At 47.4% G+C, this 14,064-nt stretch overlaps 1 protein-coding gene across 4 annotated transcripts in view; it reads left to right on the plus strand.

Annotated features, from left to right (window-relative positions):
- SRRM1 (serine and arginine repetitive matrix 1) overlaps positions 1–14,064 on the plus strand; it is a 165,785-nt gene that overhangs the window by 44,875 nt on the left and 106,846 nt on the right. For 3 of the 4 annotated variants that reach the window (XM_075336082.1, XM_075336083.1, XM_075336084.1), the window contains exons 3-4: positions 8,511–8,633; positions 13,792–13,962. In XM_075336082.1, the coding sequence (XP_075192197.1) occupies positions 8,511–8,633; positions 13,792–13,962 (294 nt within the window). Of the gene's footprint in view, positions 1–8,510; positions 8,634–8,698; positions 9,004–13,791; positions 13,963–14,064 lie in introns of those variants that run through there. The other variant, XM_075336085.1, reaches the window with a different exon arrangement.

The following is a 14,064-nucleotide window of genomic DNA, read 5'->3' on the forward strand; positions in this document are numbered from 1 at the left end:
AAGCTATACACCCAATTGTCTGGGTCTCCCAATTGGAGCTAGAAGAAAAGGAATTTACGGTAAGTAAACAAAATTCCCTTCATTTTGATCGGGCATTTCTGAACGCGGCGATACCAAATGTGGGTATATTTTTTATTTTTTCAACCCTTTAATTTTCAATGGGGCGAAAGGGGGGGGATTTGTACTTTTTAGGTTTTTGGGGGTTTTTTGTTTTAAAACTTTTTTTTTTTTTTTTTTTACTTTTTTTTTATTTTTATGTTACTACTTCCCCCTAGGGGGCTATATGGAGCTGATCGCTCTGCCATATCTGCTACAGAGCTGTGAATAGCAGATATGCTGATTTCATGTCTCACCCAGCTCTGGGCCGGGAGAAACTGAAAGTGAGTCATGTGAGCTACAGGAGTCCTCACATGACCCTGTGCTACCATGACAACCACCGGAAGTCACTTGATCACATCACGTGACTTCCGGTATCAGCCGGTGAGTAAACATTTACCGCCGATGCCATTATAATGGCACTAACAAATAGGAATAACGTTTGGAACACCATTCTAAGTCCGAACTGGGTGCAAAAACCTAAAAAAAACATCACTATGGGGAGATAAGGTATGCACACCAGTGACTATGTAAGGGGAATACATGAAATAGCAGAAACTGCTGTGTGAATACTGACTTGAAAAATCCAATAGCTATATGCAAGAGTGAAAATGTGAAAATGGAATCTGCATTACTGCCATGAACATATGAATCAAGAGAAATTTAGCTACTGAATTGATCAATGCAATAGAGCCCCAACACTACGCCAAAGTATTTCTCTACGTTGGGGTCCCTAGCTTGTGTGTGTCCTCTCATGCAGTTAAAAAAACTTACCGTGTATGGGAAGCTGAGACCCAGGCTATTTATGCGTATGTTATGGATTGGCAATAGGTGTGGTTGGGGAGGGTTCACAAACGAAAAAATACTAACAAATAGGAATAACGTTTGGAACACCGTTATAATGGCACTGTCACATATTGACAGCGCCATTTAAGGGGTTAAACGGCACATGCAGATAACGATTCTGCTCATGCCTGGCAGGCACACATCTCAGCTGTAAAAATCAGCTGAGATGTGTGCCGATTGCTGCAAGCTGCCGGCAGCAGAACGCGGGCAGTAACACTGACGGCTTGCACGTAATATTACTGCCCGCGGCCGTTAAGGGGTTAAGGACTGGGCGATTGTTTTTTCTTCAGCGCTCTATTGGGAGACCCAGACGATTGGGTGTATAGCACTGCCTCCGGAGGCCACACAAAGCAATTACACTAAAAAGTGTAAGGCCCCTCCCCTTCTGGCTATACACCCCCAGTGGGATCACTGGCTCACCAGTTTTCTGCTTTGTGCGAAGGAGGTCAGACATCCACGCATAGCTCCACTGTTTGTAGTCAGCAGTAGCTGCTGGCTATATCGGATGGAAGAAAAGAGGGCCCATATGGGGCCCCCAGCATGCTCCCTTCTCACCCGCGGTGGTGCTTGTAAGGTTGAGGTACCTATTGCTGGTACAGAGGCTGGAGCCCACATGCTGTTTTCCTTCCACATCCCCTTAGGGCTCTGTGGAAGTGGGATCTTACCGGCCTCCAAGCCCTGAGGCTGGGCTCCATCCACAGACCCAGAGAACCTGCTGGATTTGGAGCGGGAGTGCCGTTCAGGGACAAGGCCCTGCAACTTTCAGGTACTCTGTGTCCCCGGCAGGCACGGACACTCTCAAGGCTTGCTGAGCGTTATAGTGCGCCGGGGACAGTAGCGCTGTGCGCTGGGGTTAGGTCACTGCAGCTTTGCTGAGTGACGTTACATGTTGGGAACTACTGCGCCGACCGCTACTGGAGCGGCGGCGCAGCTGCGACTTGTGGTGCGCCGGGGACTTTGCGCCGACCGCGCTTTTACGGCGGCGGCGTTTCTAACTTTAGCCCCCGGCTTCTGCGGCCTAGCGCCGCTTCGTTCCCGCCCCCACCATGTCAATCAGGGTAGGGGAGAGACGCTGCTCAATTGGCAGCGCCGAGGGCTGGAGCTTTATTTACATGCTCCAGCCCTCTCACTAGGCACAGTGGGAAGCAGGCTTCCCGCTCTTCGTCTGTATACGCCCAGGGCCCGCCCCCCCTCTCCACAAGGACGCCGGCAGCCATTACACATGCGGTCTGGCTGGGGAAAGGCAGCAGGCTCTGGGAGACCCAGACTAAAGGGATTTCGGCGACCACACACCCGCTCCTAAGCGGGCGGTAAGCTGCACTTTAGTGCTGGCCCCACTTGTGCCTCAGTGTTATATTAGTGTACTTTTTTCTTAGTACCATATATATATATAGTTGCACTGTAAGGTCGCTTCTTGGCTGGACACCCTGTACTGCTCTGAGGAGGCAGCAACATGTCATCCGCAAAACGCAAGGGTGCCAAGGCACAGGCTGTGTACACTGTTTGTACTGCATGTGGGGCTGATCTACCGGCAGGCTCCAAAGACTCACATTGTATGCAATGTTCAGTCCCAGTGGCACTCCGTCAGCCAGAGCCTAATGTGGTGGTAGCCCAGGCAGAGACGCCTGTGAACCCTGCCCCGGTGACGGGGACAGACTTTGCAGTTTTTGCTGACAAAATGTCTGTGACTATGTTAAAAATCCTGGAGACCTTGCAGTCCAGGCCAGTTACTCAGACCATGGACACTGCTGTGTCTATGCTCTCCGGTCCCCCTCAGTTGGAACTAATCCGTACTTCAAGGGGGTCTCAAGCATCACAGGCTGAAGTCTCTGACTCAGATGACAGTCCCAGGCAGCCTAAGCGAGCTCGCTGGGAAAGACCCTCCACGTCCTCACACTGCTCAGGGTCTCAGCGAGAAGAGTCTCTCTGTGATGAGACTGAGGACGGTGATCAGGATTCTAATCCTGAGGCTCCTTTCAATCTGGATGCCCCTGATGGTGACGCCATGGTTAATGACCTTATATCGGCAATTAATAGACTGTTGGATATTTCTCCCCCAGCCCCTTCTGAAGAGGAGGCAGCGGCACAGCAGGAGAAGTTCCATTTCCTGTATCCCAAGCGTAAATTAAGTGCTTTTTTGGACCACTCTGACTTCAGAGAATCGATCCAGAAACACGACGCTCATCCAGATAAGCGTTTCTCTAAACGTTCTAAGGATACCCGTTACCCTTTTCCTGCTGAGGTGACCAAACGCTGGACCCAGTGTCCAAAGGTGGATCCCCCAATTTCCAAGCTTGCGGCTAGATCCATAGTCGCAGTAGAGGATGGCGCTTCACTTAAAGATGCCAACGACAGACAGATGGACCTTTGGTTGAAATCTGTCTATGAAGCTATCGGCGCGTCGTTTGCTCCAGCATTCGCGGCCGTGTGGGCACTCCAAGCTATTTCAGCTGGTTTAGCACAGGTGGATGCTATCATACATCCAGCAGTGCCGCAGGTGGCGTCCCTAACTTCGCAAATGTCTGCGTTTGCGACCTATGCTATCAATGCTGTCCTAGAATCTACGAGCCGTACCGCTATGGCGTCCGCCAATTCTGTGGTTTTGCGCAGAGCCTTGTGGTTAAAGGACTGGAAAGCAGATGCTGGTTCCAAAAAATGCTTAACCAGCTTGACATTATCCAGAGACAGACTGTTTGGTGAGCCATTGGCTGAAATCATAAAACAGTCCAAGGGTAAGGACTCTTCCTTACCACAGCCCAGAGCAAGTAAACCTCAACAGAAAAAGTGGCAGTCGAGGTTTCGGTCCTTTCGAGGCTCGGGCAAGGCCCAATTCTCCTCGTCCAAAAGGACTCAGAAAGAACAAGGGAGCTCAGATTCCTGGCGGGCTCACTCACGCCCCAGGAAAGCAAATGGAGGAACCGCTTCCAAAGCGGCTACCTCATGACTTTCGGCCTCCTCCCTCCGCATCCTCGGTCGGTGGCAGGCTCTCCCGCTTTTGCGACATTTGGCTGTCACAGGTCAAAGACCGGTGGGTAACAGACATTTTGTCTCGCGGGTACAGAATCGAGTTCAGTTCTCGACCTCCACTTCGGTTCTTCAGAACCTCCCCACACTCCCCAACCGAGCAGATGCCCTGCTGCAGGCGGTGGACTCTCTAAGAGCAGAAGGAGTCGTGATCCCTGTCCCCCCTCAGGAACGGGGGCGAGGATTTTACTCCAATCTCTTTGTGGTTCCAAAAAAGGACGGCTCCTTCCGTCCTGTTCTGGACCTAAAACTGCTCAACAAGCATGTGAACGCCAGGCGGTTCCGGATGGAATCCCTCCGCTCAGTCATTGCCTCAATGTCTCAAGGAGATTTCATAGCATCAATAGACATCAAAGATGCTTATCTCCACGTACCGATTGCTACAGAGCACCAACGCTTTCTACGCTTCGTGATAGGAGACGACCATCTTCAGTTCGTAGCTCTACCATTTGGTCGGGGCGACAGCCCCTCGGGTGTTCACCAAGATCATGGCGGCACTGGTAGCAGTCTTGCACTCTCACGGACACTCTGTGATCCCTTACTTGGACGATCTACTGGTCAAGGCACCCTCTCAAGAGGCATGGCCAACTCAGCCTGAATGTTGCACTGGAGACTCTCCAGGCGTTCGGGTGGATCATCAACTTCCCAAAGTCAAATCTGTCACCGACCCAATCACTAACGTATCTTGGCATGGAGTTTCATACTCTCTCAGCGATAGTGAAGCTTCCGCTGGACAAGCAGCGGTCTCTACAGACTGGGGTGCAGGCTCTCCTTCAAAGTCAGTCGCACTCCTTAAGACGCCTCATGCACTTCCTCGGGAAGATGGTGGCGGCAATAGAGGCGGTTCCGTTTGCGCAGTTTCATCTGCGTCCACTTCAATGGGACATTCTCCGCCAATGGGACGGGAAGTCAACATCCCTAGACAGGAAAGTCTCCCTTTCCCAGACGGCCAAGGACTCTCTGCAGTGGTGGCTTCTTCCCCACCTCATTATCACAGGGGAAGATCCTTCCTACCACCGTCTTGGGCGGTGGTCACGACAGACGCGAGTCTGTCAGGGTGGGGAGCAGTTTTTCTCCACCACAGGGCTCAGGGTACGTGGACTCGGCAGGAGTCCACCCTTCAGATCAATGTTCTGGAAATCAGAGCAGTGTATCTTGCCCTACTAGCCTTCCAGCAGTGGCTGGAGGGAAAGCAGATCCGAATTCAGTCGGACAACTCCACAGCGGTGGCATACATCAACCACCAAGGGGGGGACACGCAGTCGGCAAGCCTTCCAGGAAGTCCGGCGGATTCTGATGTGGGTGGAAGCCACAGCCTCCACCATATCCGCAGTTCACATCCCCCGGCGTAGAAAACTGGGAAGCAGACTTCCTCAGTCGCCAGGGCATGGACGCAGGGGAATGGTCCCTTCACCCAGACGTGTTTCAGGAAATCTGTCGCCGCTGGGGGGTGCCGGACGTCGACCTAATGGCGTCACGGCACAACAACAAGGTCCCAACCTTCATGGCACGGTCTCGCGATCAAAGAGCGCTGGCGGCAGACGCCCTAGTGCAAGATTGGTCGCAGTTCCGGCTCCCTTATGTGTTTCCACCTCTGGCACTCTTGCCCAGAGTGCTACGCAAGATCAGATCCGATTGCAGCCGCGTCATACTTGTCGCCCCAGACTGGCCGAGGAGGGCGTGGTATCCGGATCTGTGGCAGCTCACGGTCGGCCAACCGTGGGCACTACCAGACCGACCAGACTTACTGTCCCAAGGGCCGTTTTTTCCATCGGAATTCTGCGGCCCTGAACCTGACTGTGTGGCCATTGAGTCCTGGATCCTAGCGTCTTCAGGATTGTCCCAAGGGGTCGTTGCCACCATGAGACAGGCTAGGAAGCCCACGTCCGCTAAGATCTACCACAGAACGTGGAGGATATTCTTATCCTGGTCCTCTGCTCAGGGAGTGTCTCCCTGGCCATTTGCATTGCCTACCTTTCTTTCTTTCCTGCAATCTGGGTTAGAAAAAGTTTTGTCGGTCAGGTCTCGGCGCTATCCGTCTTTTTTCAGAGGCGTTTGGCACGCCTTCCTAAGGTGCGCACGTTCCTGCAGGGGGTTTGTCATATTGTACCCCCGTACAAGCGGCCGTTAGATCCATGGGATCTGAACAGGGTACTAGTTGCCCTCCAGAAGCCGCCCTTCGAGCCTCTGAGGGAGGTTTCACTTTCTAGACTATCACAGAAAGTGGCTTTTCTGGTAGCGATCACATCTCTTCGGAGAGTGTCTGAGCTGGCAGCACTATCATCCAAGGCTCCCTTCCTGGTCTTCCACCAGGACAAGGTTGTGCTGCGCCCCATTCAGGAGTTTCTCCCGAAGGTGGTATCCTCTTTTCATCTTAATCAGGATATCTCTTTGCCTTCGTTTTGTCCTCATGCAGTTCATCGGTATGAGAAAGATTTACATTTGTTAGATCTGGTGAGAGCACTCAGAATCTACATTTCCCGCACGGCGCCCTTGCGCCGTTCGGATGCACTCTTTGTCCTTGTCGCTGGTCAGCGCAAAGGGTCGCAGGCTTCTAAGGCCACCCTGGCTCGATGGATCAAAGAACCAATTCTTGAAGCCTACCGTTCTGCTGGGCTTCCGGTTCCATCAGGGCTGAAGGCCCATTCTACCAGAGCCGTGGGTGCATCCTGGGCATTACGACACCAGGCTACGGCTCAACAGGTGTGCCAGGCAGCTACCTGGTCGAGTCTGCACACTTTCACCAAACATTATCAGGTGCATACCTATGCTTCGGCGGACGCCAGCCTAGGTAGAAGAGTCCTGCAGGCGGCAGTTGCCTCCCCGTAGGGGAGGGCTGTCTTGCAGCTCTAACATGAGGTATTTCTTTACCCACCCAGGGACAGCTTTTGGACGTCCCAATCGTCTGGGTCTCCCAATAGAGCGCTGAAGAAGAAGGGAATTTTGTTACTTACCGTAAATTCCTTTTCTTCTAGCTCTTATTGGGAGACCCAGCACCCGCCCTGTTGTCCTTCGGGATTTTTGGTTTGTTTGCGGGTACACATGTTGTTCATGTTGAACGGTTTTCAGTTCTCCGATGTTACTCGGAGAGAATTTGTTTAAACCAGTTATTGGCTTTCCTCCTTCTTGCTTTTGCACTAAAACTGGTGAGCCAGTGATCCCACTGGGGGTGTATAGCCAGAAGGGGAGGGGCCTTACACTTTTTAGTGTAATTGCTTTGTGTGGCCTCCGGAGGCAGTGCTATACACCCAATCGTCTGGGTCTCCCAATAAGAGCTAGAAGAAAAGGAATTTACGGTAAGTAACAAAATTCCCTTCTTTGTGGGATTTAACTGGTTAACATCCACAGGCGGATCTCCTATCCACCCATGGCTGTTAGAGGCACATAAATCAGCCATCATGTGTGATGAAAGATGCAGGCTCGGTGTCTGCATCATTGGTAGGGAGACGACCTGACGTACTTAACACAACATGGGTCGTTAAGGCTACTTTCACACAAATATATATACAGTGGAACCTTGGATTACAAGCATAATTGGTTCCGGAGTGCGCTCTTAAACCAAGTTACTCTTATATCAAAGCGAATTTTCCCATAGAAAATAATTGAAAAGCAGACAGTTCGTTCCACAACTCAAAAATATTTACTGTATTTATACAAACCTATTACAGTAATACAAAATGTACTGTATTCATATAAAATGATTACAGTACACTAATACAAAATACTGTACAGTAAAAAACATAAAACAAATTAACCTGCATGTTGGCTTATAATAGAATTGTTGGTGTGCGAGAGGTACAATATAGAGAAAAAATGATGTATAAATATGACAAATATAACTTTATTCTAGTACAATACACAAAATACTCCCCAAAATCTATTCTCCCCAAAATAAGAGCAGAACTAAGCCATATATGGGGTAAGAATACTGCACAGGCAGATTACAGTACAAGCAATGTGCTGCACTGGTTAGCATAAAGTACAATACTGTATCCACAAATGCCAATTGATAGACATGCTATATAGTATATACTGTACAATGGTATACTGTTTCAGTACATATGCAGAAAGTTACCTCCAGAGCGGGTCAGACCAGAAATGTGCACAGTGAATATTTGCTCTTATTGCAAAGCATTGCTCTTAAACCAAGTTACACATTTTTAAAAAACTTTGCTTGTCTTGCAAAACGCTCTCAAACCAAGTTATTCTTAAACCAAGGTTCTACTTCTATCTGTGAGAGCCAGAACAACGATCTTCTAGAGATGCATTGAGTTGTGACCTCCGGTGTGCTCCATGAAACACTGGAGCATCTGACATGTCACAAATCATAGGAGACCGAAATAGAGCAGTAGCGATAGGTGAAGCCGCTGGATGGTGAGTATAATACAGGGTGCTGGGCAACTAAGATTTAAAGCATGACTGGTGCTTTAAAGCACAGATTAGAAAAATGTTTCTATTTTCAGATTAGATTCTGGCTCCTAGTAGGAAATGATGCTGCCTTTGTGCAAGGGCAAAATGTATTCATGGGTATCTTCTATTTACAGGTGGATATGGGCAAAGTAAATCTGGAAGTCATAAAACCTTGGATTACAAAGCGCGTAACAGAAATCTTAGGCTTCGAGGATGATGTGGTTATAGACTTTATTTTCAACCAGCTGGAAGTGAAGGTATCCCTCCTTGAAGGTTTCAGACCTTGATGTTAAAATATCAGTGTGACATGAAAAGACCTTTTTTTATGTAGCATGTACATTGTGTGAACATTCAAATTGTTTAAAACCATTGTGGTGCAATATAATTAACTGGTGGTACATGGTCTTCAGCCTGTGAGTCAGGAAGAAGTTATTGTTTTGCTGTGTAAAATGGGTTAGATGGCAGTTTTCTAATGATGATGTGATTTATGATTTAAAAGGCCTGAACCAAATTGGAAGTTATTCCTTGCGTGTGAAGTATAGCACCATCAACTATTTAGGGCACAGCAGAGTGAGTGTCCATTGTCGCTCTGACCCAACTCTTGATGATGCAGTGTATGTTTTGGAGGTGAGTTGTGTTACAGTGGATGAGCAAAAAAAAAAAAAAAAGACCGTAAACGTATGTATGATTTCTAGACAGGACTGAGAGAGGGGGGGGGGGACAATCTATATTAAAAATACATTCCCTTTTGCTGGCATATCGTAACCTTACAACATTTCAACTTACTTTTGAGAAAGTCTGGAGAGAGAAAAATGTTTTGTGGCATACTGCTAATCGAAACGCATATCCAAAAGGTTGACCCGTGACTGTAGACTTCAAAACGTACCTCCGATCAATAAATACATTCCACATTAAAATGGTACAAATATAATATCAGTGACATTTAAGTTGCGCATGGAAAATATAAAACTTTGTAAATACTTAATTAGGAGATTTGTCGTCCTGAAAATTTATGGCTCTAAAATATGATTGCCAATAAGCATAGGGTAAGGTATCCCATAGACCTCTATAGAGAGGGCAGGAAGAAAAAGCAGCTACAGAGTCACCTGTGCTGCTGCAGCTTTCTAATAGGTGTATTATCTTGCCTCACTACAGAAGTCCCTTCTACACCGGTCTGTACTGCTGTCTAGTACCCTACATATTACTGCTGCGGCTGATCTGCAGAGATTGTCTGCAGGATGATGGATCTCCTCTTCTGCATAGCACCTACCGCCCCTCTCTACCTTCTTTAAATCTATGTGGAGCATGTATCCTAATGTCAATGAAGCTGAAAAGCAGTCTCATCTCCTCTCTGGAGATAGATTTTGCTTGTGAATTCAGAATTACCGTAACAGTTTGGGGGGGTAGCTGAAGAGTAGGAGGCATTGTACCCTTGATTTATTACAAGCTGTTTTATTATCGGAGATACCTTTTTAAGGGACAGTTTTATTTAAAATTTATCAGCGAAATAAAGTGCAACCAGAAAATTGGCACCAGCTAAAAATCTTTAGGTGCATGGATCATTTTGGATTTATTCATGTAGTCATATCATGTGGTTTTGACATCCCAAGCGCTTGGTCCCTTTCATTCATTGCTTCAGTTATTTCTCTGTGATTATAAAGCAAAGACTACATGTATCTATTCATCTGCACATTGTAATGTCTACCAGTGATCTTAATTCCCCCAAATTCTCACAGAACAGACATAATTTAAACGTAGCTGGTAGTTCCCACTGTTAAAGGTGGTGATGGTCTAAAATAAGTCTGCAATCACTCTGTGACTGCAAGCTTATGAATCCTCCCAGAGCACACACTGCACTGCAAGGATTTGCCGGTTACTGAGCCGCGAATGGGCAGTCATGTGACTGCAATTGTGCAAAATGCATGTTCCTATCCACAACCCGACTAGTGGGCACAGCCTCACACAATATTAGTGTATGGAGTGGGTGCTGTTGGCTAGCAGGCGCAATCGTCTAGTGGGTGTGGTCTTGCTCAATCCTCTTGTATTGAGTGAGGCTGCGCCCACTAGTCGGATTCTGGTCGGGAGCATGCATATCGCACCATCTGATCTGATCTCCTGCTGTAGAACATCCTGCCTGCAGATCAGATACCATTCTTAAGAGGGCAGATTCCTTTTTAAGGGATATTTTGAAATGTGGGCATTGAGTCAGTTATTATAAGTCCTCTACTTTGTCTTAAAGGGAACCTGTCACCAGTTTTGGGGCCTATAAGCTGCGGCCACCACCACCGGGCTCTTGTATACAACATTCTAACATGCTGTATATAAGAGCCCAGGCCGCTGTGTAGAACATAAAAAACACTTTATAATACTTTCCTAACGGTCAGTGCGGTGCAGACTTGTCAGAAGGGTGTCTCCATTCTCCGGGTGCGGAGCCTCCTCTTTCAGCCATCTTCATCCTTCTTCTGAAGTCTGTGTGCATGATGCGTTCTACATCATACACACAGGTCCTGCGCAGGCGCACTACAATACTTTAATCTGCCCTGCTCAGGCCAGATCAAAGTGCGCTTGCGCGGGACTTCAATGCCGGCAAGGGTGTGTAACGTAGGATGTGTCATGCACCCCGGCTTCAGAAGGAGGAGGACCACGATGGCCGAAGGAGGAGGTGTCTGCATCGGAGAACAGAGACACCCATCTGACCAGTTTGCACTGCACCGACTGTTAGGTAATTATTATAAAGTGTTTTTTATACTCTACACAGCGGCCTGGGCTCTTACACCGTATTCTAACATGCTGTATATAAGAGCCCAGTGGTGGTGGACGCAGCTTATAGGGCCCAAATCTGGTTACAGGTTCCCTTTAAACAGTTCACTGTTAAAAGGAGTTTGTTACCCCCAAAATGGCAATTAAACTGCATAAACATTTTATATAGGTGACATAGCCCCTATAAGAATAATAAAGCTGGAAATGGTCAGTTCAGGAGCAGCCCCGTCTTTTGATAGCGGCCGAGTAGTGCACATCTGCCTCCCATTCAAACCAATAGGAGGCAGATGTGCAGTACTCGCCGCGAACGCTATCAGGAGGTGGGGCAGCTCCGGATCTGAGTATTTCTGGCCATGTGCTGCCGCCACCACGGAGTACAGCTGATCAGCGGGGGTTTGGACCCCGGACGATCAGACATTAATGATGCTTCATTGGGGACACGGTAAGCATGGGTTATATGCTGCAATCTGGAGGCTGACTCTAAGAGGTACTTTGCATGTTGTGACATCGCTAGCCGATTTGTAGCGATGCAGAGCGCGATAGTCCCCGCCCCCGTCGCAGATTCTATATCTTGTGATAGCTGCCGTAGTGAACATTATCGCTACGGCAGCATCACACGGACTTTTCTGCCCTGCGACCTCACTCTGACTGGCGACCCCCCCCCCCCCTCCTTCCTAAGGGGGCGGGTCGTGTGAAGTCACACGGCAGGCGGACAATCGAAGCGGAGGGGCGGAGATGAGCGGGATGTAAACATCCTGCCCGCCTACTGTTTTCCTCATTGCAGGCGGGACGCAGGTAAGGAGATGTTCCTCGCACCTGCGGCTTCATACACAGCGATGTGTGGTGCCGCAGGAACGAGTAACAACATCGTACCTGTCGCTGCAGCGAAATTATGGAAATGACCGACACTACACATTACCGATTTACGACGCTTTTGCGATAGTTTATCGGTGCATCTAGGCTTTACACGTTGCGATGTCGTTATTGGCGCCGGATGTGCGTCACTTTCGACGAGATCGCAGTAGCGATGTTGCAACGTGCAAAGTACCCCTAAGAATACATCTTAGAATAAAAGCTGACTGCTCCTCAACAACCTACACCTCGCTAGCCAACACCAGCTATTCAGTCCACATCTTTGTGGAGCTCTTAGCTGAAGAGTACTGCAAGTGGCAATTGCTCAATAGCCTGAGGAAATGCTGTTCTCCTGCACTACTGAACTTTGTTTTCCCGCTCTAAGTACAGCTTTAGGCAGTCCCTGAAGCATCTGAAAATAAAGATAACATCCCCCCTTCTTTAGGGGCCCTGGCTTTGCCTCCATATTCCTTTTGCGCCAACTGAATAGCTGCCTGTTAGCTGGCCAGATGTAGGCTGTGGAGGAGGAGTCAGTTTTTTTATTTTTTTTTCTTCTTCTTCAAAGATGTTTTCTTAGTGTCAGCCTCTAGGTGGCAACATACAACCCATGGTTCCGGTGTCCTTGCCGTGACCCCAATGAAGGCTACGAGAAAGATTTTACGGAGTATCAAAAAAAAAAAATCGCCATTTATTTAATATGCACAAATGTTTGAGTCAGTGTACCATAGGGTTGCCTATGGCTTGGTGCACTGTTAAGCCCTACTATTTGCATATTAAAGTCAGTCCTTTATCTTTGACAGCGCTCAGTTGGTAAGAGCGAACGGTGTCTAAAATCAATTTGTCTATCTGCAGTTTAATTATCGTTTTTGGGGGGACAGACTCACTTTGGTCTGTTGGTCCAGAGGTCGTTTGGACACTTACAATCCTAGCACCTTGTGTGTTTGTTTTAATGTTTCGTTTTTGTGGTGCACTCGTTCAATGCTGCTAGTAAACAGAAGTTACATAGTGCAACGATTTCAGGTCTAATTTTGACTGGACACTAGAATAGTTTAATACAAACTTCTGTTTATTTAGCAAGCATGAGTTTAACGAGTAGATCTTTATAACCTTACATATTTCTGGCTATGTACTCATTTTTGCTTGTTCATTTTTTGCAATTTAGATAAATGATATAACATTAAACTCAAGGTGGTTGAGTTGCTGTAGGCAGTCGGAAGCAAGCCAAGCGAACACCTTTCTCTCCAGGGGAACTTGGAGATACCCAAAACCTCCCCAAGGTTCTGAGAAGAGGCTGAAGACTGCTGGAATCTGTACTTAATGCTGTTGTGCTGTGCTTGTCTCAATGACCCATTGCTTGACTTGACAAATAATGTGTCAAATTGTCAATAATTTTTGAGAAACCTTTTAAGCCTTTGTGGACTATACCTTTTCTCCATGTATCATCAATCAGTATAGTGTATGGACTTTATACATTGCAGGGAATGCATGAAATCCTTCTAGCCCACAAAGATATAGTAAATTATAGGTGAATACCACTAATAGTGAGTACCGTATGTAGGATAGATTCTAAGTAGCGTTCGCATTTGTCTGCAACATCCACAAAGGATTAAAAGGCAATTTGATAACACCAACCATTTAATCTTTGTCAAAGACGTAGGTAGAGAGCTATCTTATTTTACAATTGTACAAGCTAGTTGTGTATAAAAGTCGCATTCTCCCACACAATAATGCTTTCAGTACTCAACTGTAAATCTTCCTGTTTTTGTTTTTTGTTTTTCTTTTCTTTCTTTTTTTTTTCTACAGAATCCAGACTCAAAAATGATGCAGATTAACCTGACTGGCTTCCTAAATGGCAAAAATGCTCGGGAATTCATGGGCGAGTTGTGGCCACTGCTTTTGAGTGCCCAAGAAAACATTGCTGGTATCCCCACTGCATTTCTTGAATTAAAGAAAGAAGAAATAAAGCAGAGACAGGTAGGTGTATTTGGGATGTGTTTATGTCCACATTTTCTTCTAACAGTACTTTTTTAGGACAGCCTGCAACCTAAGCTGGCCATACACATAAATCTGATCTGA

Source organism: Anomaloglossus baeobatrachus, chromosome 2 (assembly GCF_048569485.1).
Source record: "Anomaloglossus baeobatrachus isolate aAnoBae1 chromosome 2, aAnoBae1.hap1, whole genome shotgun sequence".
NCBI classification, from domain to species: Eukaryota; Metazoa; Chordata; class Amphibia; order Anura; family Aromobatidae; genus Anomaloglossus; species Anomaloglossus baeobatrachus.